This window comes from Mustela putorius, unplaced genomic scaffold (assembly GCF_011764305.1).
Source record: "Mustela putorius furo isolate JIRA1106 unplaced genomic scaffold, ASM1176430v1.1 tig00001069_pilon_pilon_pilon, whole genome shotgun sequence".
Taxonomy (NCBI): domain Eukaryota; kingdom Metazoa; phylum Chordata; class Mammalia; order Carnivora; family Mustelidae; genus Mustela; species Mustela putorius.
Genome location: NW_025421558.1, coordinates 2196660 through 2223496, shown reverse-complemented (window position 1 = coordinate 2223496; position 26837 = coordinate 2196660). Strand labels below are relative to the sequence as shown.

At 37.7% G+C, this 26837-nt stretch overlaps 1 protein-coding gene across 6 annotated transcripts; it reads left to right on the top strand.

Moving 5' to 3' along the window:
- Positions 1–14: 14 nt before the first annotated feature.
- CUNH11orf54 (chromosome unknown C11orf54 homolog) lies at positions 15–23193 on the top strand. 6 transcript variants are annotated; one of them, XM_004763580.3, is made up of 10 exons: positions 17–270; positions 557–754; positions 4742–4884; positions 7501–7599; positions 12141–12214; positions 12396–12497; positions 13447–13623; positions 15013–15162; positions 20914–21030; positions 21992–23193. In XM_004763580.3, the coding sequence occupies exons 3-10, from the start codon at positions 4830–4832 to the stop codon at positions 22163–22165; spliced, it is 948 nt and encodes a 315-aa protein (XP_004763637.1). In that variant the 5' UTR covers positions 17–270; positions 557–754; positions 4742–4829; the 3' UTR covers positions 22166–23193. The 6 variants fall into 6 exon arrangements, with proteins under 6 accessions (XP_012917374.1, XP_004763637.1, XP_004763638.1 ...); XM_004763581.3 differs by lacking the exon at positions 557–754; XM_004763582.3 differs by lacking the exon at positions 557–754 and having other exon boundaries at positions 72–90.
- Positions 23194–26837: the final 3644 nt, after the last annotated feature.

The following is a 26837-nucleotide window of genomic DNA, read 5'->3' as shown; positions in this document are numbered from 1 at the left end:
TTTTGACAACCGCGAGGGGTGGGGCGGTGGGCGGTGCCTGAACGCCCAAAAGCGGAGGAGGCGGGGTTGACAGACAAAATCAGGATTCAGGTGCGGATTTCGTTAACCTAACGGGTAAACGTATCCGCTGATGACAAGAATAAATTGTGGGGCCAACTAAACCGGGCGGATGTGAGCTGAGAGGAGTCAGCCGCTCGGCTCTTTGCGGTGTCTCTCATTTGGTGAACTGTCTTCGGGTTTTCTAAAGACTTCGGGGGCGCGTGCGTGGCGGTGAGTGTGGTGCCGGCTGTGTTTTGTCATGCCTGCTTTTGCCTTCAAAAATAGTGAAACCGTATGAAACTGACGGGCTTGTGCTTTGACCGTGACTCCAAATGCGTGACCTTTGTTCTGGAAGCCGGTGTTACTCCATAGCACACCCCATTCCCCTCTCCAACTTTGGACCTGTTTCGTTAGCTCCCTCTTGCCCTCCAGACTGAGGGTCAGTGTCCAGGACTTAGTTAACATCTCTCTCTCTCTGTCTCTCTCTCTCTCTTTCTTCTGCGTTTTGACTCCTTAGCCTCCTGAACGGCTACTGAGTGTTGCAACCGTCTAAACTAGTTTAGTTTTGGTGGTTTTCCCCCCTTAAGGGAGTTCCAAAAAGGATTGAGCTGGTTTGATGTGTCCACTTTCAACCCTCTTGGATCCTGTGACACACCTGTAAAGCTGCCTAGTCCTGTGTACTTAGTGTCATCCCAGGATTCAACAGACCTTGAAGGTAATCTGATCGCCTTACTCAGTTTCGCTCTAAATATTGAAAAATTCCAGGCATAAAATCTAATCCTCTAGGCATCTCCACAGCCTACAAAACACCTGGAAGCTCCAGGACAGGTAGGACATGTCTTGCTGCCCTGTGTGGGAGCAGGCCTGGCTATGTAATTTGTGAGGCTCAGAGGAGATGAAATGCAGGGTCCCTTGTTCAAAAAGCAGGGGGAAGCGCCACTAAAAGTACTAAAATATAAGTGGGTCTCCTTTCTTCTGTATTATCTCCTTTGACTTGTCATGGTGTTTTAACTTTCTATTGTCAGTTATAATAGCATGTTAATAGCGTTATTATTATTATTAATAGAAATTTGCTGTTTAATGTCAAAGTAAAGAAAATTTTTAAATATAAATTGTTAGCATTAATTTTACTTCGTATAGCATGCAATGCCAGTTTTAAGTACAAATGTAAGAACTAACTTGCAGGCAGAATGGGTGAAATTTCACAATTCATATTTTGTAGCTCACACAGACATGTATTTTGTTCTTGCTAGAACGTGGAAACTGCCCAAAACTAACTTACCTATATTTTTTTTTTTTTTTTTTACTTCTTGACGTATGCTCATTCTACCAACACTATGGAATCCTGGGACTTGGAGTCTCACAGAATTCCCACAGATGGTGGGTCCACCAGATTTCTGCACTCATGGGGTTTTATAAATGCTTTATGTGAATGAGGTAGCAAGGAATAATGGTGGACATGCACCTTGCCCCTCTGGCCTCTGATCCTGCACAGGCTCCATTGTCTATTGGCCTTAAAATCTCAAATAAAAGGCTAAGAATTTCAGGCTGGTGAAAACAGAGCATAAAACCAGTGCCATTCTGAGCACATGGTCCTGTGTCATTGTACTAGTTGCACACCCCTGAGGCCAGCCCTATCCCAGAGCGTTATGAGTCTGAAATACCGTGAATATTCAATGAATAACTATGGCTGAACTGGTGCCCACTAGGAAGGCACTTGGAAGACAGAACCACAGCCCTATCTTCAGAAATCATGGCCTAGATGGAGGAAACAAAGCAAACAGAGGATAACTCTGAGTGCTGTAAGATGGCTCTGTACAGATTCTTCCTTCGAGGAGCTGAAATGTGTCATTCAAACACAGGTTAACCCACATGGTAGAATGTGAGCATTTCTGGCTTTACAGTGGGCTACATTTGGTTTTGAGTTATTTCTGCCATTTTAATAGCTGAATGATCTCGAGTAATTAATATATTCTCTCTAGCCTATTCCTCTTTTGAAAATGAGATTTATAGTATCTATTTGGTGTGAGAGGTTCTGCGAGATTGTCAAGTGCCTAACATGGTACCTGTTATGTTGACCAGCAAGCTGTCAATAAATAGTTATCGGCTTGGTTGCTAGAGTTGGTCTACCCTGTTGGGCACTGTCTCTGCAGCTCCACTTATCCAACTACCTCCCCTTTTCTTCCCTTGTCTAGACCCTCCCTCTGGGTTACTGACTCCCAGCAATGGAATCTGGAGGGTAAACATCCTGTGCTTCCTATGGCCCAAAACTGTCCTCCTAGAGCCACACCTGAGTTTATATTAGAACCTTTCTAACCCCCTTCTCTCATCATTCCAGCTCCAACCTCCCCTCCTCTCTCCCACATAAACACATTTATATACACATTACCACAGTGCCTGCTGGGCTGTTGGCTTGCCTGAAGTTCTACATTTCCAAACCAGTTATTCAACTGTATCCTCCCCGGGGGTTGGACTTTGTTTTTATTTTGGTGGGGAAAGGAAACAAACAAAAAAATCTGACCTTTTAAAGACAGCAAAGCGTGTAAAATTAGGATTGTATTTGAATTTAAACTTGCCTTTATTATTCCTACTATAAACAGAAATAGCTAGAGTGCTTTATTTTCCTCATTATAAATAGACTATTGAGCAGATTTTGACATTTCTTTCTTTTTTTTTTTTTTAAGATTTTATTTATTTATTTCACACATAGAGAAAGCACAGCCAGGGGGAGCAGCAGAGGGAAAGGGAGAAGCAGGCCCTCTGCAGAGGAGGGGGAGCCCAATGTGGAGCTTAATCCCAGGACCCCAGGATTATGACCTGAGCCAAAGGCAGCTGCTTAACACTGAGCCACCCAGGAGCCCTGACATGTTCTTAATTAGTACTTTTTGATAAAGAAAATATAAGATATTAACATTTGGAAAATCTATGTGAAGAGTATACAGAAATATTTATATGTATTTTCTGTCCATCTGAAATTAATTTAAAAAATAAGTTAAAATGTTTCATTCCTGAACAATTATAGATGTTCAACTGAAAAATATGCTTGAAATCATTGGAATATGATTATATAGAACTTTGGGCCCATTATCAACAGTTGATATTTTATTTGGGAGACTAGATTATGTGTATAATGTAATTTAAGGTTAATAAAAGTTGGTATTTGATGAAGTACTTATGTAAATGTTAAGTCCTAAATGTATGAGATTTGCATGTTTGTGGAGGATGTATTGTTTGAAATTATCAAAAGCAGAAACCCAGGGATGCCTGGTGGCTCAGTCAGTTTTAGGTTCTTAAACTAAGGTGTTCTTAAACACCTGAGGTTATGATCCCAGCGTTCTGGGATAGAGTCTCACATAGGTCTCCTTTCTCAGCAGGGAGCATGTTTCTCCCTCTGCCTGCTGCTCCCTCTGCTTATGTGCTCTTTCTTTCTCTCTCTCTCTCTCTCTCTCTGTCAAATAAATAAGATCTTAAAACAAAACAAAAATCAGAAACCCAGTTTCTAAGAAACCTGAGAATCGTTGGAAAATTTTTTTTAAAAATGGGGGCAGGTGGGATTTTCCAAGTGATATTGAAAGACCACCTTTTACTTACTAAGAAAGCTTGTAGCAGAGACTGTTGAGATTAATAATTAATGAGGTGTTCCATTAACAATTTTAATGAGAATCTGAATAGTGCTCTTAGAAACACTCTTAAAAGAGTTTTGCTTGCATTCTTTGTTGCAACTGGCTGAGATTCCCTGCCCACATTACTTTTGGTTGAGTTTTTTTTGTTTCCTTCATTTTATTTACTTCCCTCTGCTTGCACAGCTTATCACCTGAACACTTAAGGTAAGATACTAATCTCTGTGGATCTTTGCCTACCTATTGTAAAATATGCTTAGCATATATATATTTTTTAAGATTTTATTTATTTGTTTGACAGAGATCACAAATAGGCAGAGAGGCAGGCATGGGGGGGAAGGGGCGGAGCGGGGGTGGGGAGCTTCCTGCTCGGCAGGGAGCCGGATGCAGGGCTCCATCCTGGATGCTGTGATCATGACCTGAGCCAAAGGCAGAGGCTTTAACCCACTGAGCCACCCAGGTGCCCCTGCTTAGCATATATTTTTAAAACATCAAACTATAATTGGTTAGGTCATCAGAATGATGGAACATTAAAGCTGCTTACCAAGAAAGTATTTTTATTTATTTTTAAGTAAAAGTAATTATTTGAATTTCAATAGCTGCTCATTTGTAGAAGTTTGCATTTCTCTTAGTAATTTAAATTTTCTTTTGTAGAAGTGATAGCCTAAGAAGCTTGTTTAAGTTTTAGCCTATCAAATACAAACTAAAAAACACAAATTATCTGTGAGAGAATTACTTGAGCGTCCTATACTGTTAGCTACAACCATTTAAACAGTTACTTACAAACCTTAGAAACTACTTTTTGCTTCAGGACCTGTGTTTCTTAAACCAACCATTAGTAAACTGCATGTTTGAGCCACATATATGACTAAAGAAAATGAATCCTGTGCCTTCTTGGTTTGGCATTTCCTTTAGTCTATTTTAAGTGTTGACTTTTAAAGTATCAGTATTAAAAAAGGTTACTTGGGCATTTCTCACTTGGAATGTTAAATACTGGGAACTGTGGTTGCCTTTCTGTGAGGAAAGAAATATAAATGCCCTTTGCCCTTTTTATATAACTGAACTCTTGTGTTCCTTTCCAGAGCAACACTCTTCATGCACGGTGAACTCTTGTGATCATTAGCCTACCATAGCTTCGTGTGTATATCCTCATACCTAAAGAAGAAAGAAATGGCTTGTGCTGAGTATTCTTTTCATGTGCCAAGTCTCGAGGAGCTTGCTGGAGGTAAGTACACTAATAACTTTGAGTTTTTTTAATTATTCTAAGGAAAAACTTAAAAAATAAAAATATTCTAAGGTATGATTTATGCAATAATATTTCCAATGTAGAACTCATTTTCCTGAGGTGCCTGAGTGGCTGGTCAGTCAAGCGTCTGCCTTCAGCTCAGCTCATGATCCCAGGATAGAGCCTTGCATTTGGCTCCCTGCTCAGCAGGGAGTCTGCTTCTCCCTCTCCCTCATTTTCCTTTTCGATATCTCTTTGTACTTTTTTTTTTTTAAAGATCTATTTATTTCAGGGAGAAAGTGAGAAAGAGAGAAAGCATGAGCAGGTGGAGGGGCAGGTGGAGAGGGAGAGGAAGAGGGAAAGAATCCCAGGCAGACTCTGCCCCGAGTGGCGCTGAGCTTCAGGCTTTGTCCCGTGACCCATGAGATCCTGACCTGAACCATAACCAAGAGTCAGATGCCCAACCACTGGAGCCACGCAGGCACCCCTCTTCATACTATATTTATTGAGAGTCCAAAATTATGACCTCCCCCAAAAAAACTAAACTCACCCATTTGAAGATTCTTGTTAAGATACTAACTTTACAGTGTGAAAATGAATACAATAATCTGAGCTTTAAGTATGTGTGATACAATTTTAACTTTTTACTAGTTACAATATTCTTTAAATATATAAACTTCTGTGGTATGTTAATCATGTTCCTAATATTACTACTATTTCCCCTTCTCCTGATATGATAGACTGCCAATGAACTTGCTTAGATTTCTCTGCGTGTATTTTTATACATTTCCCCTTATTCAAATAAGAATTTAAGGCAGCTTCACAAGATTAATTAGGAGGGGTGATAGATAAGAAAAAGAAAAGAAAAATAGGAACATGAAATGAACTGAGGAATAGTACTAACCCAAAACTATATAGCCTGTCAGAAAGCTAACATTTATTTGACAGCCTTTAGGTTCTGATGATACCTACAGAACCCTCCCTTTTCAGTGCACCCATCCTGATGGTCTGGCTGTCTTCCTGATAAGGCTGAAGTCAAGAAGTATACTCGGGTTTGCTTGGTTGTGGCTTTCTTCTTCTGACCTTCCTTTTTAGGTGGCAGCTGGTAAACAACCTATATCACTAGTATTCTTTGCCTGTATTTCTTTTCTGTCTTCCCTGGTATGCTGGGATAGCCAGGAATCATTTCTTTGAGGGCCTTTCTACATCTATCTCCTCTTGAATGTTTGTGTTTTATGTGTCTTCTATATGTATAGGATATATTCAGTACAAAATAGAAATGGAATCTGAGTTTTTTGGCTTAAAATTTATTTTTAGTTTTACAGAAAATCCTATAGCAAAAGTTTGGTCTCTTTGAAATTGATAAAAAATAGATTTTATTATACTTCCATATGCTGAAATCTTACTTAATCTGTTCATAAGTGTGGAGTCTTTAGGGAGGGAAATTTTCCAGGCAACTTGGTTTTTGTTTTTATATAGATAAAGGATCTGGTATGGAATGTCTACATGGTTAGATTTAAGATGATTTCATGTTTTGGAGAATCTGATTCTATAAAACCTAAACTAATGGCTGACTACTCTCAAAGAGATTTTTGTGGAATCTTATCACCCTTAGAAGTACATTGCTCCTAGGGGCACCTGGGTGGCTTAGTGGGTTAGGCGTCCAACTCTTGATTTTGGCTCAGGTCATTATCTCAGGGTCATGAGATCAAGTCCTATGTTGGGTGCCACACTGGGCATGGAGCCTGCTTAAGATTTTCTCTCTCCCCCTCCCCACTCCTCCTCTCTAAAAAAAAAAGGAAAAAGAAGTACATTGCCCCTATATTTACAACTTTGAAATGTTTGCTTTTTTACCTTTTTAATTGAGTTATATCTCCATTAACGTACACTAGTCTTAAGTGTACAGCTTGATGAACTTTAAAATGTTTACACCCATGTCACTACCATCCAGACTGATATATATATAATATTTCCAGCATCCCAGAAGACTCTTTTATTTACTTTTCCAGTCAGTATCTCTACCCAAGAGGTAGCACTGTTCTGACTTCTGTCACCTTAGATTAATTGCCTGATTTTGAAGTATATATAGGTGAAGTTATATATACTCTCTTGTGTCTTAGTCCTTTTGCTTAACATTTTGTCTTCAAGTGTCAATGAAATTGTTGCATGTAACTGCTTACTTTCTAACATTTAAATATATACATTTCAATAGGTCTTTGGAATTCTGTCCCCAAAAGGAAGGTAGTCCTCACCTTAGTGCAGTGTTTATCTTCAGTGGTTTAAATTTCTACAGATTTGTAGTATTTTTATGGGGGTATCTGTTATTATACATTTGATTAATTGTGTGTCTAATGTCTAATTACACTCAATAGGAAGACCATTCCCCCGTCCCTTATTTTTTTTAAGTAAACTCTATGTCCAACCTGGGGCTTGAACTGAGATCCAAGAGTCACTTGATCTACTGATTGAGCCAGCCAGGTACACCCCTCCCCCCAACTTTTAGTAATACATGTTTAGATTGCAAGTATGATACCCAAAATGTTGAGGGAAGATTTGATATACGATGGCAAATTTTTACCTAATGTTAAGTAACCTTTTTTCCCTCGTCTTTGTCAGTTCTGCAGAAGGGGCTAAAGGATAACTTTGCTGATGTCCAGGTCTCTGTGGTTGATTGCCCTGATTTGACTAAGGAGCCATTTACATTTCCTGTAAAAGGTAAACAATTTTTGCAATTCACTTTTTTCAGTCCGAATCTTTTCCTGAAACCAGAATTATTATGAAGGATCATCTTAAATTATCTACAAATAAAGGATATTGTCCCAAATTGTAGACCAAATTATGCTGAATTTCTGTGCTATTTTCTTATATTGAGCAAATTTCATTTTATACTTTTTGGAAAATATTGTTTTATGCACTTCTATTATTTTCATAGGTTATATAATGGCTATTCAATAGTCTAGAATCCTTGATATCACATGACAGTTTTTTTTTTAAAGATTTTATTTATTTATTGGACAGACAGAAATCACAAGTAGGCAGAGAAGCAGGCAGAGAGAGAGGAGGAAGCAGGCTCCCTGATGAGCAGAGAGTCCAATGCAGGGCTCCATCCCAAAACCCTGGGATCATGACCTGAGCCGAAGGCAGAGCTTTAACCTACTGAACCACCCAGGCACCCCAACAGTTTTTTTTTTAAAGATTTTATTTATTTATTTGACAGAGAGACAGAGAGATCATAAGTAGGCAGAGAGGCAGGCAGGGTGGGGGGCGAAGCGGGCTCCCCGCTGAGTAGAAACCCTTGTGGGGGCTGGATCCCAGGACCCTGAGATCATGACCTGAGCTGAAGGCAGAGGCTTAACCCACTGAGCCACCCAGGCGCCCCCACGTGACAGTTTTGTTTTTAACTGTTGAAGTGACTGTTTATAAAAACATAAATTTTTATGTTTTTATTTATTTATTCAATACCAGCAGGGATCTTAAAAGCCTTGTATTTGGGGAACCTGGGTGGGTCAGTGGGTTAAGTCTCTGCCTTCAGCTCAGGTCATGATCTCAGAGTCCTGGAGTCATGATTTCAGGGTCCTGGGATCGAGCCCCACCTCAGCCTGCATCAGGCTCCCTGAAGGGAGCCTGCTTCCCTCTCTCTCTCTCTCCCTGCCTCTCTGACTACCTGGGATCTCTGTCTGTCAAATAAATAAATAAAACCTTTATTTAAAAAAAAAAGCCTTGTATTTGAATCATCTGTGAAATACTTATTTATCAAGTGATTATCCAGCCAATGTTTAAAGTAAGAAGGGATATTAATATTGGTTAAGTAAATATAATTTGTATGATAATGGAAACCTATATTTGATATCTTAATTTTGACAGTAATCCTGCAAGGTCAAGACTAGCCCCAGTCTATAGATGAAAAGCTTAGAGAGGCTAAGCAAACTCAGTAGTAATCATAAGCTGGATTAAAATTAAGGTCTGTTTTGGGCCCCTGGGCTCTCTGCTCAGTGGGGAGCCTGCTTCTCCATCTTTCTCTGCCTGCCTCTCTGCTACTTGTGATCTCTGTCTGTCAAATAAATAAAATCTTTTTTTTTTTTTAAAGATTTTATTTATTTATTTGTCAGAGAGAGTGAGCACAGGCAGAGGCAGAGGGAGAAGCAGGCTCCCTGCTGAGCAAGGAGCCTGATGTGGGACTCCATCCCAGGACGCTGGGATCATGACCTGAGCCAAAGGCAGAGGCTTAACCCACTGAGCCACCCAGGTGCTTCTAAATAAAATCTTTATAAAAAAAAAAAATAAGGGGCACCTGGGTGGCTCAGTGCGTTAAAGCCTCTGCCTTCAGCTCAGGTCATGATCCCAGGGTCCTGGAATCAAGCCCCATATCAGGCTCTCTGCTCAGCGGGGAGCCTGCTTCCTCCTCTCTCTCTGCTTGCCTTTCTGCCTACTTGTGATCTCTGTCTGTCAAATGAATAAATAAAATCTTAAAAAAAAAAATTAAGGTCTGTTTTGAAAGTCTGACCTTCTCCCATTATACCCTACTGTGATGAGCAATTTGAGATAAACACTCACACTACTCCCTCTTTGATTATGTAACTGACATCTTTGTTAAAAAGTAGTTTTGTACAGAAGTCCTGGACTCTGCTTCTTTGTCTGCCACGTACCGATTTCATTACCCTAGTTAAGCCAACTAATGTATTTGGGCCTCAGATATATTAAGATGGAGAGATTTGGCTTTTATGTTCCTTTTGGTCTTTCCAGTTTAAACAGTCTTTGATTTTAAATCTACCTGTAAATGCTAGAAGTTTTGTGTTCCAGATGACAAATTCTCTTTGTATCTTTTTTTTTTTAAAGATTTTATTTATTTGACAGAGGAGAGACACAGCAAGAGGGGGAACACAAGCAGGGGGAACGGGAGAGGGAGAAGTAGGCTTCCTGCTGAGCAGGTCCAGGGCTTGATCCCAGGACCCTGGGATCACGCTTAACAACTGAGCCACCCAGGTGCCCTTTTGCTTTGTACCTTAAAAGCATTTAGCATAGTGCTTTTTTATAGCCATGCTTCTTCCAATTATAAAAGTAATCTATTCTCCCCACTACGTAAGTAATTAATTAGTTAAAATAAAATGTAAAATCAGAAAACAGAAGAATACAAGGAAAAGAGAAAATGGCTAACGTTAATTCTGTCATCCAAAGAATTTTCTAGTCAATAATTTGTAAGCCTTTAAATTATAACACTAAGGAACCTAGATATGTATGTTTATATATGAATGATCTTTCACAAATGTAGTTAGGTACTTTCTACATTCAGGGCTTACTGAAGTCACCAGTGACTTTGGTATGTTCACTAGTATTTTCTGATCTCTCACATATTTCATAGTATCTGGTGGCTGTTGCCTGACATTTTCTCTCCCCCTCCTTGGTTCTTTTGCCTTTTCTTCCTTGGTATCTTTCCTACTTCCATATTCTTTCTTCCTTATTTTGTCTAGCTCCTTTCTCTTTCTGGCAGGCTCTTAAATCCTGACATTTTCTAGAATCCATTCCTTAGCCTCTTCTTTTTTTTTTTTTTTTTTTTTTTAGATTTATTTATTTATTTATTTGACAGAGAGAAATCACAAGTAGATGGAGAGACAGGCAGAGAGAGAGAGGAGGAGGAAGCAGGCTCCCTGCTGAGCAGAGAGCCCCATGCGAGACTCGATCCCAGGACCCTGAGATCATGACCTGAGCCGAAGGCAGCGGCTTAACCCACTGAGCCACCCAGGCGCCCCCTTAGCCTCTTCTTATTCTATACAATCTCTCCGCAGTTTTCCATCCACTCCTGTGGTTTTAAATTACTACTTGGATACAAGAACTTGAAATCTGCACATCTCACCTTGGTCTCTCTTTTTCTTAGCTATGGATCAGTAATTCCAGCTGTCTACAGGATATCTCTGCCTAAATATACTAAGGATATCTAAAATTTAACTCATTCCTTCACCGTAGTTGTCTATTCTCCCTTGTTCTTTTTCTTAATTTCCTCTTCTCCATCTCTACAGCCAACCATTTTTAGCTCATTACTTGTATGTTCCCTAGACTACTAAAATAGTCCCCTAATGGTTTCCTTCGGCTTCAACATTACTGGGGGCATCTGGCCAGCTTACTTCATAAAACATATGACTCTTGATCTCTGTGTCATGAGTTCAAGCCCCACATTGGGGGTGGAGCCTACTTAAAATTTTAAAACAAAAACAAAAACAAAAAGATAACTTCAACATTACTATCACTTATGAGAAAGATTCTTATCCATGAGTAATTTCTCCTGATACCACAGAAGACATTTCTAAAATCCCTAATTATAAGTGGGATCTGTAAAAATTTTGGACATTTGCCCTCTGCATAACTGAAGAAATAGAGCAATTATATCTACTTTACTTTGTGATGTTAGTGTGAAACTGACAAGACTACTTTTACGCAAACAAAAGATAATTAATTCTCTCTCTACATTTGGAAAAAAAATAAAAGAATGGGCCTTTCCCAGATTGTGTTCTAGCTGTACCTATGATGTTAATTAAAAATGTAAGTAGAGGGCGCCTGGGTGGCTCAGTGGGTTGGGCCGCTGCCTTCAGCTCGGGTCATGATCTCAGGGTCCTGGGATCGAGTCCCACGTCGGGCTCTCTGCTCAGCGGGGAGCCTGCTTCCTCCTCTCTCTCTCTGCCTGCCTCTCTGCCTACTTGTGATCTCTCTGTCAAATAAATAAATAAAATCTTAAAATAAATAAAATTAAAAATGTAAGTAGAAAGTTAACAGCATCTGAAGTTATCTCTAATTACTTGGATTTCTATAAACAACCTTGGGAACAAACAACTTTGATTTCCTAGTATGGATTTCTTAAGGAACTAATAACTCTAACAGAGCAAAATATTCTATATTAAAATACAATTTTAACCAAGTCCCAAAACCAAAAGCACAGATCTTTAAAGGAATAAGTCATTACAGACTAATTCTAGAAATCTCATACAATCCCAACTTTGGCTTCAATTCTAGCCTTGCTCTGTTACCAACTTTCTGTTTCCTTTATGCTACCAACTATATCAAGTCATGCTTGGTTATGACAATACTGGAAACATAAGTAGTTAGAATAGGATAGGGATCATAGCTATTTTCATCATCCATCCCCTGCTACTTGTAAAACTGAGAATGGAAAAGTTACCTACTCTTAATAAATTAAATTAGTGCCTTTTGGCATTTTATACTTAAGTTAGATGTATACCTGTTTTTAAGATGACTTTTTTTTTTAGGCATCTGTGGGAAAACTAGAATTGCAGAAGTAGGAGGTGTGCCTTACTTATTGCCTCTTGTAAAAAAAGAAAAAGTAAGTGTACTTTTTCTCTTCACATTCACATGAAGATTAAAAGAACTGGGTTGATTCCTCTTATTATTAGAAGATCCATGGACCAATATGGCAAGGAGGTGTTAATAGACTCAGTCAAAAAACATAAACCAAGAGAGCTGTATGAGTTATCATTTAAATAATATTTTTTCTTCTTGTTTAGGTTTATGATATAAATAAGATTGCAAAAGAAATCAAGCTTCCTGGAGCTTTTATTCTTGGAGCAGGAGCAGGCCCATTTCAGACTCTTGGGTTCAACTGTGAGGTCAGCATACATTTAATTATTTTATTCTATTTTACTGATTTGACAGTTGACTTATCTTTTTTTCTTTCATACCCCTATCAGAAAGTCTGCTTTCTGAATGAACTAAAAATTATCGATGTCACCTTTCTTCACAGATTTGATATTGTTTGATACAGATTTGGACTATAGCACAAGCTCTAACTGTTATGGAGCACAGACCTCTAATTTCAGATTTTCTTGGGGTCTGCACTCAGATGAGTGTGAAGTCCTAATGTGGTCTGCTGAGGACCATGGATTGTGAAAGATTTTAATTCTTACACATCAGAGAATTCCTAGCTTCACTATAAATCTTTCCCTTTGATATAAGAACAGCTTTTAATCAGAAGATGAATGGAATAATTAATAATCTCATTAATTCCCTCTTTCGGACTAAATAGTAAGGACCTACCCCATGGTATGATGATTACCTATGAAAGGTACTATCTATTTCTGTGTATGTTAGTATATTTATAACGTAAAAGCATCACTGTTTCTTCACATCTCTTAAATAGAAGAGTGAAGGACCTCTTCAGTCTGCCCATTCCTTCACCTCTTCAGAAGTGACCATTAGTCAGTAGTCTTATAAGTTCTTTTGTAGAAAGATTGAAATAATTTTCCCAGTGTTCAATATAGAAAAATACTTTTTAATCTGAAGTCATTTTAAAGCACAGTTTACAATGTTATAGAAACACTGTAAGAAATACTGTAAACACTTTACAGAATATTTTTTCAATTTTTTGGATGTTTGAAAATCTTTAACATTTTGAATCTCAAATTAAATATTTCATACTTCATGTTTTCTTACTAGGTCCTGAAAATAAAATATCTTAAGTCGAGAATAAAGATACTTCATTATGTTACTCAAATATTCTCTTTGCATATTGATGTCAGGGTTAACTAATTTACTTTTCTTATTTACTTTTATTTTTAGTTTATGCCAGTCATTCAAACAGAAAGTGAACAAAAACCTCCAGTGAATGGAAGTTACTTTGCCCGTGTTAACCCTGCAGATGGAGGGTGCCTTCTAGAGAAATACAGTGAGAAATACCATGATTTTGGGTGTGCATTACTGGCTAATCTTTTTGCCAGTGAGGGTCAACCTGGAAAGGTGATTTTTTTGTTCACAAAGACACAGTATTCTCCAAAAATTCTCAGCTAAAAAGTTGGACTTTCATTGCCACAAATATGGTTTTCTTAAGAAAAGTCAAAACTAGCTATGTCAGATTCCTTTAAATAACCCAGTTATAAAAGATTACTATGGTACTTATAGGCAAGGAGAAAGTCTTATTTAAAACTGAGGTTAAGGGGCGCCTGGGTGGCTCAGTGGGTTAAAGTCTTTGCCTTCAGCTCAGGTCAAGATCCCAGGATCCTGGGATCAAGCCCCACATCAGGCTCTCTGCTCAGCAGGGAGCCTGCTTCCCCCTTTCTCTCCGCCTGCCTCTCTGCCTACTTGTGATCTCTGTCTGTCAAATAAATAAGTAAATCTTTAAAAATAAATAAATAAAACTGAGGTTAAGAATACTCAGTAAGCAAACAAACAAAAAACTTAGTGAGCAGTACCTTTTTTTCTGAGGAATAAAAGGTTAACAATATTCATGTGTGGAGTGAGTAGAATACATGAGCCATTCAGTTGAAATAAATAGATAGTGCCTACCTGCAGTTAGTCTAGAAGAAATTTGTTCATTCCTGGTGGATCAGATGTTGGTTGATCTAGACAGAAGTGGTGGTAGCAAAATATTATAGCAAGGAGGTGGGAAGGAAAATTAATGCTTCACTTCATATTTACTTCCTGTAGAACACAAAAAGATGATTACAGTGTTAGCAGTTGTGAGCACTCTCAGATTTTTAAATAAAGGTAGCTACTTTAGCTACTTTGAAAAACAAAGTAATGACTTTTAAAGGCCTGATTAAGGAGTGTATGGGTGGGTGGCTCAGTTGATTAAGCATCTGATTCTTCATCTCAGCTCAGACTCAATCTCAGGGTTGTGAGTTCAAGTCTTCAGACAGGCTCCATGCCGGGTGTGGAGCCTTCTTAAAAAAAAAAAAAAAAAGACCTAATTAAGTGGAAGTAATACAAATCGAGAGTTTTAAGGGAAGAGAGAAAATGCAATCACTGTCTCCTCCCCTCTGAATTACCAAAGGTTAACTAACCCCTTTAAGCCAGGAATTCTCAACCATTTACCACCTTGACATATAAAGGTAAGAATCTCTAGAGCTCAGTTGAGGACTTTTGCTGTAACTCTCTCTGTCCAAGAAAGCATAAATAAGACTTATTAGAGTGAATAATAATTTACTATATATATATATTTATATGTATATAATATATATCATTGACCAAGACAGGATTGAGATATCTCACTAAACTCCTGTGTGGGTGCTCTAAGCAAACAGGTGAATATTTGCTTTATGGCATTAGACTATGTGTTTCACTTTGATAGTTATTCACATAAAGTTTTGCAACTTAGGACAATGGTATGCATATTTATGTCCTCTCTAGGTCATTGAGGTGAAAGCAAAAAGAAGAACTGGAAAACTTAACTTTGTGACTTGTATGAGACAGACTCTTGAAAAACATTATGGAGATAAACCTGTAGGGATGGGAGGTACCTTCATAATTCAGAAGGGAAAAGCAAAGACTCACATAATGGTAAGGGCCTTCATGTATATACGTGCATGTGTATGTGGGTATGTATGTGCATATACTTAAGATCTTAGGATTTTTTAATATACATTGAGAATTCTGTCCTTAATGATACCCTGTACCTATACTTTTACTATGATTGTATTACTTTAAAACTTAAAAATGACAAACAATACTGTAAATCACACTGTGAGATAATGTCTAACTAGGGTCTTTTTTTCTTTCATGTTAATAAATTAAAACTTTCTTTTCATTCCATTTGTTTTTAAGATCCAGAGAGATGTGAGTAGAAGCCTTAGACATGGATTATCATTGTTATTGCCAGAATTCCAAATTCCATACATAGACTTTGTTATTAAGATGGTTGTGGTAGGGACGCCTGCGTGGCTCAGTTGGTTAAGCAGCTGCCTTCGGCTCAGGTCATGATCCCAGGATCCTGGGATCGAGTCCCACATCGGACTCTTTGCTTGGCAGGGAGTCTGCTTCTCCCTCTGCCTCTCTGTCTGCCTGCACTCGCTCACTTTCTCTCCCTCTGTCTCTGAAAAATAAATAAATAAAATCTTAAAAAAAAAAAAAAAAAAAGATTGTTGTGGTAGATGGGATGCCTGGGTGGCCCAGTTGGTTAAGCATCTACCTTTGACTTGGGTTGTGATCCCAGAGTGCTGGGATCAAGTCCTGCATCAGGCTCCTTGCTCAGCAGGGAGCCTGCTTCTCCCTCTGCCTGCTGCTCCCCCTGCTTGTGCTCTAACAGGTAAATAAATAAAACCTTAAAAAAAAAAAAAAAGACAGTTGTGGTGTGGTGCCTAGTGGCTCAGATAGTTGAACATCCAACTCATTATTGGCTCAGGTCATGATCTCAGGGTTGTGAAGTCAAGCCCAGCACTGGGTTCTGCGCTGGGCATGGAACCTGCTTGGGATTCTCTCTCTCCCTCTCCCTCTGCCCCTCTCCGTCTCTCTCTCTCTTTCTCTCTCTCACTCTGACTCATTCTCAAAAAAAAAAAAAAAAAAAAAAGATGGTTGTGCTTATGGGCAAAGCACTCATTATGAGATTTATAATCTTATGGGCTAATTGCACAAGTTTAGAAGACATTAAGGATGTATTACTATATAAAGCAAGACCTGGGGCATTTGGGTTTTAAAATTATTTTTGGAGGTGAATGAATCAATAGTATTTAAGTTATTACAACTTAATTTCCTTTCCATTTTTTTTTCAGTAAAATCATCAAAAGTTGTTTGGTTTTAATGTTTTTTATCCTGATAATTTTATTTTTTATTGTTTTTTTTTTTAAAGATTTTATTTATTTATTTTAGAGAGAGAGAGTGAGAGAGCATGTGCGTGAGTGGGGAGGGGCAGGGGGGAAAGGAGAGAGAGAATCCCAAGCCGACTCCATGCTGAGTGTAGAACCCAGTGTGCTCAATCCCACAATCCTGAGATCAGATCTGAGTAGAAATCATGAATCAGATGCATAATTTACTGAATCACCCTGGCATCCCATCCTGATAACTTTAAATAGCAAGCCAGTTGATTTTGCAAAGAAAAACACAACACTGGGAAAATACTTAACTTTCCAAATTATTAAAAACAGAATTTCAGGGGCGCCTGGGTGGCTCAGTGGGTTAAAGCCTCTGCCTTCGGCTCAGGTCATGATCCCAGGGTCCTGGGATGGAGCCCCACATCGGGCTCTCTGCTCAGCAGGGAGCCTGCTTCCTCATTTCTCTCTGCCTACCTCTCTGCCTACTTGTGATCTCTGTCTGTCAAATAAATAAATAAAATCTTAAAAAAAAAACAGAATTTCAGATAAATCTATTCATAAATACCAAACAATTATAGGATTTTAAAATATGCAAGCATTTAATATACTTCATTACTAACTATGGGCATACCTTGTTTTATTGTGTTTCACATTATTGCATTACACAGATACTGCATTTTTCATAAATTGAAGGTTTGTGGCAACACTGCATCAAGCAAGTCTTTTGGCACCAATTTTCCAAGAGCATTTGCTCATTTCCTGTCTTTGTGTCACATTTTGGTAATTCCTGCAACACTTCAAAAACTTTTTCCTTATTATATTTGTTATGGTGATCTGTAATCAGTGATCTTTGATGTAACTATTGTAATTGTTTTAGGTCGCCACAAACTGTATCCATATAAGATGGACAACTTAACCAGTAAATGTTGGTATGTTTTGACAGTTCACCAACTGGCCATTTATGGTCTCTCTCTCTTTGGGCCTCCCTATTCCCTAAGACACAACAATATTGAAATGAAGCCAATTAATAACACTACAGTGGCCGCTAAATGTTCAGGTGAAATGAAGAGTTGCACCTCTCATTTTAAATTAAAAGCTAGTAATGATTAAGTTTAGTGAGGAAGGCATATCAAAAGCCAAGAAAGGCCAAAAGCTAGACCTCTTGTCCAAATAGTTAGGGAATTGTAAATGCAAAGGAAAGTTCTTGAAGGAAAATTAGAAGTGTTAGTCCAGTGAATACAGAAATGATAAGAAAGGAAAAACAACCTTATTGTTAATATGGGTAAAGTTTTAGTGGTCTGGATAGAAGATCAAACCAGCCACAACATTCTCTTAAGCCAAAGCCCAATCCAGAGCAATCCTATGAAGGCTGAAAGAGGTGAGGAAGCTGGAGAAGAAAAATCTGAAGCTAAGAGAGGTTGGTTCATGAGACTGAAGGAAAGAAGCTGTCTCTGTAAATAAATTCTTTAAAAAAAAAAAAAAGATACTGTGAAGATAGTTGAAGTGACAACACAGGGTTTAGAGTATTACATGAACTTAGTTACTAAAGCAACAGAGGACTTACTCCAATTTTCAAAGTTCTCCTATGGGTAAAATGCTGTTGAACAGCCTCAGATGCTGCAGAGAAATCATTCCTGAAAGGAAGAGTCAATTGACATGGAAGACTTCATTGTTGTCTTATTTTAAGACATTGCCACAACCATCCCAGCCTTCAGCAAACACCACCAGCCTGATCCCTCAGCAGCCACCAACTCAGAGGCAAGACCCTCCACCAGCAAAAAGGTTATGAGTCACTGAAAGCTCAAATGATGGTTAGCATTTTTTAGCCAGAAAGTATTTTTTAAATTAAAGTATGTACATTTTTAAGACATAATGCTACTGCACACTTCAAAGGCTACAGTATAGTGTAAACATCACTTTTACATGCACTGGGAAACCAAAGCATTCACTCAACTTGCTGTGTCGCAAATTCACTTCATTGCAGTGGTGTGGAACAGAACCCACAGTAACTCCAGTATGCCTATAGTTACCTAATGCACATCATATCTCTAAAACTCACCCATCCTGTGACTGAAAAGTTTTTGTACCCGTTGACCAACACCTCGTTTTCCCCACCCCCAACTTCTGGCAACCACCATTCTAGTCTCTTTCTCTACGTTGAACTGTTTAGATTCCAATAAGTGATATCATGCAGTATTTGTCTATGTGTGGCTTATTTCACCTTAGCATAATGTCCTCCAAGTTCATCCATGTTGTCACAAATTATGAGTTTTCCTTCCTTTTTAATTCTGAAAAACATTCATCTATATATCACCATTTTATATACATGCACATACATATATAATTAAATCATACACACACATAAAAACAATTTTAAACATATTTAAAAGATTCATTTATGAGAGAGAGAGAGAATGAGAGCGAGCATGAGAGGGGGAAGGTCAGAGGGAGAAGCATGCCCCCTGCTAAGTAGGAAGCCTTATGTGGGACTTGATCCCGTGACTCCAGTAACATGACCTAAGCTGGAAGCAGTCGCCCAACAATAGTGCCCCTATTGAAATCTTTTTAAAGATTTTGGGAGCCACCCAGGCTCCCAAAATACATTTTTTTTTACCCATCCATCCACTGATAGATATACCCAGTAGTGGGAGAAGTGGGATTACTTGATCATATGGTTCTGTTTTTTGAGGAACTTTCATACCGTTTTCCATAATCATTGTACCAGTTTACACACCTACTAATAGCATACAAGGGTCCCCTTTTCTCCATATTTTGGGTTTTTTTTTTTTTTTATAATTGCCATCCTCACAGGAGTGAGGTGTGATATCTAATTGTTTTGATTTGCATTTCCCTGATGATGAGTGATATTGAGCACTTTTTCATTTACCTCTTGGCCATTTGTATGTCTTCTTTGGAGAAATGTCTAATTCAGTTCCTTTGTCTGTTTTTTAATTGGGTTGTTTTTTTGCTATTGAGTTGTATGGGTTCCTTGTATATTTTGGATATATGGCTTGCAAATATTTTTCACCATTCCATAAATGGTCTTTTCATTTTGTTGATTGTTTTCCTTTACAGTGCAGATGTTTTGAATTTGATGTAGTCCCACTTGTTTATTCCTTTTGTTGCCTATACTTTTGATGTCAAATCTAAGAAATTATGGTGAAATCCAAAGCCTTTCCCCTTATGTTTTCTTCTAAGTTTTATATTTTAGCTCCTACAGTTAGGTCTTTGATGCATTTTGAGTTAAGTTTTGTTTACATATATATTAAGGGTACAGTTTCATTCTTTTGCACATCAATATTCAGTGTTCCCAGCACCATTTTTTGAAGACTCTCCTTTTTCCATTGAATGGTCTTGATACCCTTATTGAAAATTATTTGCTGTATGTGCAAGGGTTTATTTCTGGGATCTTTATTCTGTTCCACTGATGTTTAGGTCTGTCTTTATGCCATTGTCACTGTTTTGATTACTTGTAGTAAGTTTGATATCAGGAAGTATTAGACTTCCAACTTTCTTTTTTCCCTCAAGATTGATTTTGTTCTTCCGGGTCCCTTGTGATTCCATATGAATTTTATGATGGATTCTTCTCTATTTCTGCAAAAAACTTATTTGGGATTTTGACAGGGATGGCACTGAATCTTTAGATCACTTTTGGTAGTATTAACATCTTAACCATATCCAGTTCATAAACACAGGATATTTTTCCTTTTTTTAATTTCTTTTTCTTTTCTTTTTTCGAAGAAAAAAGTGCTGAAGTGAGCATGTTATTTTTCCATTTATTGGAATCTTTTTATCTTTTTTAAAGATTTATTTTAGAGAGTGTGCACATGTGTGCATGTATATTAAGTGTGGCGGGGGGCAAAAGGAGAGGGAGAGAAGTAGACTCCCTGCTATGCCCTCAGAGCTCCTTGTGGCCCTCCTAGTGGGGCTGGGGGTCCATGGGAGAGGGGGCTCAAGGGGTCAGTGGGGAGCTGCACATAGGGCTCGACTAAGGGCTTGATCTCCAGATCCTGAGATCATGGCCTGAACCGGAATCCAGTTGGTCACTCGAAAGACTGAACAACCCAGGTGCCCCTGTTGAAATCTTTTAAAATTTCTTTCAGCAATGCTTTGTAGTACAAGTTTTTGCCTCCTTGATTAAGTTTATTCCTTAGTATTTTATTATTTTTGATGATTCTTCCAATATCTAATGCCTTGCTTCCCCCTCCCCCCCACCCATCTACTGGTAGCAGTATGAGATTTAAAATTAGGATGAGGATATATTTCCAGGAAACTGAGAGGCTATGAAAAACAAAAAGGTAGTAATAGACTCCTTCTTTCATTTATTCATTCATACATTTTAGCTTATATGCTTGATTGGTGATCCTTTTGAAAACTAGGGTATGTAACTTGTTTTGATTCTAAAATAAATAAATATATAAGAAGGCTTAAATTTTGAACTTCATAAAGTTATATATAAAATTTTAATAATATTCTATATATTTATAATGATCTTTTATTGTAGCCTGCAGAATTTTCTTCCTGCCCATTGAACTCTGATGAAGAGGTGAATAAATGGTTGCGCTTTTATGAGATGAAAGCTCCTTTGGTTTGTCTGCCAGTTTTTGTCTCCAGAGACCCGGTAAGCTTATGTCTGTTTCCCATATTGCTGTGTCATACAGTGATAATGCTTAATTTTTAGGCTATTCTTTTGAAATTAGGCACTGTTGTGTTGTTATTTAAGAGCTAGGCGTGTCTCCAGAATTATCATGAAAGATAAAGGAGCAGGTGGCTAACCACCTTATGAATTAGGCAGGGCAGATTTTACCTTTGAGCAAATGAAGGCACAGGTATTTTAAGTAACACCCAAAGTCATGTTATTAAATAGTAGAATCAAGACCAAGATTCAGGTCTCCTATCTTATTTGTTGCTCATTATACTATTCATTATATTTTAATATTATACACTAGAAAAAGATGTAATACAGACCAAGTCAAAGAAAGTAACTACCAGAATACTGACTAGTTCATATTTTTGATCTAACAATTACATATACGTTCTAGGAATTTATCATTAAATATATGCAAAAGTATGTGAAATTATTAATTAAAAAAGGTTAGTCATGAAAGCATTACTATGATAGGATTGGAAATAATCTAAATGTCAGTTGGGAAGTGCTGTGTATGTACAATAGAATGCCATGTAGGTGTAAAAGAAAGAAGACGCTCTTTTATAATCTGATACACTAAGATGTCAAGTGTATTGTTGAATGAAGAAAAGCAATATTCAGCACAGTATGTATAAGGTGCTACTATTTGAGTAAAAATTACAAAAGTAAATCTTTTTCTGGAAGGATATATAAGAAACTGCTTACACTGGTTGCCTGCAAGGAAAGGGAGTAAGTAGTAAAGGCAGGAGATGGAAAGACACATTTTAATGAATATATCCTTCACCCTTTGAATTTTGAATTAAGTGAATATGTTACTTACTTAAAAAATAAAATAAAAACTATTGTAACATTAATAAAAAGATCTCCTTTCCCCCTTAAACAAATTTTATCCAAAATGATTTGAATGCTAATGATAGCTTGTCTGTTGTCATAGGGGTTTGATTTGCGATTGGAGCACACTCATTGTTTTAGTCATCATGGAGAAGGTGGACACTACCATTATGATACTACCCCAGACACAGTGGAATATCTTGGATACTTCTTGCCTGCAGAGTTTCTATATCGCATTGATCAACCAAAAGAGACCCATTTATTTGGGCGAGATTAAGTCAAATGAAAAAGAAATAATTAACTAAAGTTAACTAACTCATTAATTGATACTACTATAAAATCCAATAAAAATGATCTCACTACTTAAATCCCATTTTTTGATCTTTAAGTGAAAGGTATGTTGACATTTACACTATTGTTTCGTGGAACTACCTTAGAGATTTTTGGAAACCAAGATACATAATGAAAATGTTCTTCATTATTTTTGTATTCTTTAATAATAGCAAAATCAGTCTTATGTTTATACCTTAAGTATAAAGACAATCAGGAATCATATGATTTATTCCTACTGTCTACTAGTAATAAATTTGTGTAACATTATTAAATTTTTCAAATTAGTCTCACAACTCCTAAGTGGATATTTCTGGGTATAGAAGCAGTTTTGCAAATGTTGATAGTTGCTGAGTCTTAATACTGAATTTAAAAAATCCATTTCAGAAATCAGAGTATACTTTTTTCCATGGAATAAGGTGGGCCAAGGAAGCAACTTTACCCCTTTTGCTGGGGCTGAACCATACTCAGAAGTTTGCAGTTTGCCTTTCACAAACATTGGCAACTAGGTGTTAGGCCATGATGGCCCCTTTGTTTGGCTTGCCAATTGGAAGCAGTTGGTACCTTGTCAGTTATTTGCCAGAAAGAAAGGGAAAAGAAACAGCATCAAAATACAACACTGAAGTAAGTTTACTTTAATTTACCAATGAGGCTATTGCTAAACATGACCACTGTCCTTTGTAAAATAAAAAATTATACTATTTTACTGATTGTAATTATCAAAGTTTTCCTCAATATTCTTCTGTAATAATTTTTAGAAATCAACTGTCTAATCTTAATCTTGCTAATGCTAATCATGTGCAAATTTAGGAGTTCTTTAATACCAAACACATACTAAATCTTCAAAAAATATTTTTTGATTGTCTTCTTTGGATGTTACCTATAACATGTCCTGTAAGTATAAACTCCTAAATGTTATTTTTGAATAAGTACCAGTCTGAAGCAAAAAAATGAATAAAAATTTTATATTCACAATATTATGTTTCTTTTTAATATCTTACCTCCAGACGGAAAAAAATCTTACTGTTCATTGGTGTAACAAAAGCATATTGGACTCTGCCCACTGGGATGTGATCCAGGAGGGAAAGGGCTTTGTTAACCAGTGTAGCACTAATGCCTTTAACAGGGCCTAGACAAAGCAGGCATTCAGTATTTGTTGAACGAATGAGTGTGTGGAAGGTTATGCCAGATGCTTCACCATATGTGGGGCTCGATCACTCAGTCATTTATATAACAGGGAAAAACTCACAATAAACAGATATAGAAGATGACAAATGGTATTAAGGCCTATTAAAAAAAAATAAAGCACAGGGTGGACTGTTGTGTCCATCTCACATGTGACAAGATGGACTCGTCACCCAAAATTTGGTTTGGATGTTGGATAAAGTCACACACAGCCCAACAGGGTATGGAAGGATTTACTGCTTGCATCATGAGGCTTTCTGGGGAAAGCAGGACCACTCCCAAACAGGTCCAAAAATAGCTTGAGAGAACAAGGAAAGGAGACTGACTTGGGCTTTTTATGGTGGTGAAGGGTTAGGGTCAGCATGATGATTCCATATACAGTTTAAACTTCCCACAAGTGTCAAAGAAGGAGCAGCCAGGCTTATCAGCTTGCTCAAATATGGAACAGAATGGCAAGAGGGAGGAGCAAGGCTTAAAAGCTGTTGGCAGTCAAACATAAAAAACACCATCAGACTCTTTATTACCTGCTTTCTATAAAGGTAGATCAGGAAAAGACTCTGGAAGAGAGACATTTTAGCAGAGACCTGCAAGAAATGAGAAAGTGAATCATGAAGTTATTTAGAAAAACATCTTTCCTGGTAGATTTAAAAGTCCAGAGGCAGGAGGGGACTTTGTATGTTTAGGAAACAGTAGGGCCCCTGGGTACTCAGTCAGGTAAGCATCTGCCTTTGGCTCAGGTCATGATCCCAGAGTTCTGGAATCAAGTGTCACACTGGGCTTCCTGCTGAGCGAGGAGTCTGCTTCTTCCTCTGCTCTTCACCCTGCATGTGCTTTCTCTCGATTTTGCTCTCTCAAATAAATAAAATCTTAAAAAAAAAAAAAGAAAAGAAACAGGTTTTGAACAAAATAAGATAACTAGCTAACACCTAGTACATGCTCTAAGAAGCAGTTTTGTAAATGCTATATATGTATTTCAAAGTTATATGTTAATGCCATATTCACTTTAAAATGAGAAATGTGATGGGGCAACTGGCTGGCTCAGTCCATAGAGCATGTGACTCTTGATCTTGAGGTTGTAAGTTCAAGCCTGTGTGGGATATACAGATTACTTAAAAAAAAGGAAAGCAAGCAAGAAAGAAATGTGACAAGTATGCCTAATATCAATTGTTGGAAGAGGTTCTGAACAGCCAGGAAAAGCAAGCAAGAAAGAATAATGACTGAAAAAGAAGAAAAACACAATTTTTGTGGCAGAAGACATGATTGATTCTTAGAAAACCCAAGAGAGTTTATAGTGAAATTATTAGACTGAATTCAAGATTCCAAAATATAAAACCAATGTATAATAATGAGCTGCATTTCTTCATACCAGTAAGAAATAGTTAAAAATGTAAAATTTGAAAAATATCAATTACAATATTATCAAAAGTATATAGCAATATTTTCATTTAACAAAGATTATATAATCATGGAAAAAATTATAAAACTGTTGAAAACTTTAAAATATGCAAAATAAATACTTATATCTAGGAAAATGCAATATCATAGAAGCACCAGAAGCATTTCTTGTCAAATCTAAAAATTCAGTTCCATGCCAGTCTAATGCCAGTGTGGCGTTTCATAGAACCAGTTGATTCTAAAATATGGGATAGCAAGGTACCAAGATAAAAAGAGGTTTATCAGGACAACAAGGGGTATTGGATGTATAGATAACAAAATTTATAAACTTATTAAAGTAAGAGTGTGGTTTTGGCACAGTGATGGACCATCAACTCAAGACACTAGAAAATAATTTCCAGTCCCTGTTGAAACCCTTACATCCATTTTCATCTAGTATTGATCAGTTAAAGTTCTTGCCTACCATCTCCAATGTTTTGATCATCCACAGATATGTTCCTGTTGTTTTAGGTTTTGATTATCAGTCACTCTTGCCTGCCTTTTTACGTATCTACAACCACTACTTCTATTATAAGCTGGATATTGGTTGTTCTAGGTATCTCCCACTGGTAAGGGTTTCTACCTTTCTTTTGTAAGGTAGATAAAGTGAGAGACTGATTTCCTCAATGTAATCAGTGATTGAGCTGGATTGGGGTAGGTTGCATTTTAAATAAGACTCAGGCCCCTACTTAGAGCCTGTTACTCCTTGTGTTCCTTGGAGTTTTAATTGAGATCCCAGAAGATCTCTTGTCTCCTCAGTCCTGAAAGGTAGTGGTGAGGAGGCTCATTTCTTCCCTGAGGAAGATTTGAGTTCCATGAACCCTGACCAATTTTCATAGAACACTTCCTTTAAACAGGACTTAGTCTCATATATGAGTCTGCATGGAAGATTTCACTCTGTTTTTTATACTTAGGTCTTTAACTTAATTGGAATTTTTATTTATGATGTGAGATGGGGGAATGTAATTGGATTATTTTCCATACATGATTGTTGGCCTTGTTCCTCCCTTTATCCATACCCCTTTCCCTGTAACTCTGCAGTTCCTTCAACTGAAAAGGCTGAGAGTGTCCCTTCTCCCATCCTTGACTTTTAGACATGGCCATAGGCTATGTGGATGTCAGACAGGTAATGCAGGCAAAGCTTCCCTCTTATACCTCTGCTATCCCCATAAGAACATACCCTGAGCAGCCTGCTAGTCCAAGAACAATGGGAAACTTATGGTACAGAGTTCTCTGAATGACCTGTGGTCCTAGATCTTGAAGTAGAACCCGCCAGCTGAGCCCAGCCTAGATTCTGATTCTTGGGTGTGTGCCCTAACCCAGATAAGAAAACAGATGCCAGGACCAAAATGCAGAAGTACAAGAACCTTAAAAAGGTGAAATAAGAAATAGGATTAAAACACTTAGCACAGTGATGGGCTCAAATAGAGCCAATGATAAATATCAATCATTTTAAAGTTAAAACCTTTTACAAACTTCTGCATAGAGAGCACAGTGTTTCTCAAATATGATTGTGCATAAGAATCACAGCTGAGCTTCCAAAAAATAGGTCTCTCTTGAAAATTCACATTCCTAACAGATAGCCCCATACATTGTTTTGGTAGAACTGACACCATCGCAATCCTATTTTCCTAAATATCTTAGGAAAGGAAGTCAAAAACTCAATATCTTGGTCAGTACAAAACTTGAAAAGACTCATGACTGATGGGGGCCACAAATGGTCAGGAAGAAAGTCTTGAGGGGCACCTGGGTGTCAGTTAAGCATCTGACTCTTGATTTTGGCTCAGGTCATGAACTCAGGGTCATGAGAGTCCTACCTCAGGGTCCTTACTAAGCATAGAGTCTGCTTAAGTCTCTCTCCCGCTCTCTGCCCCCCCATCAACCCACTCAGCACACACTCTGTCTCTGAAAGAAACGAGAGAAAGGAAGAATGGATTCTTGAGACTTCTTTTTCAAGATTTCTCTGGTGCTTGTCAGTCAGCTCAATATTAACTATCGGT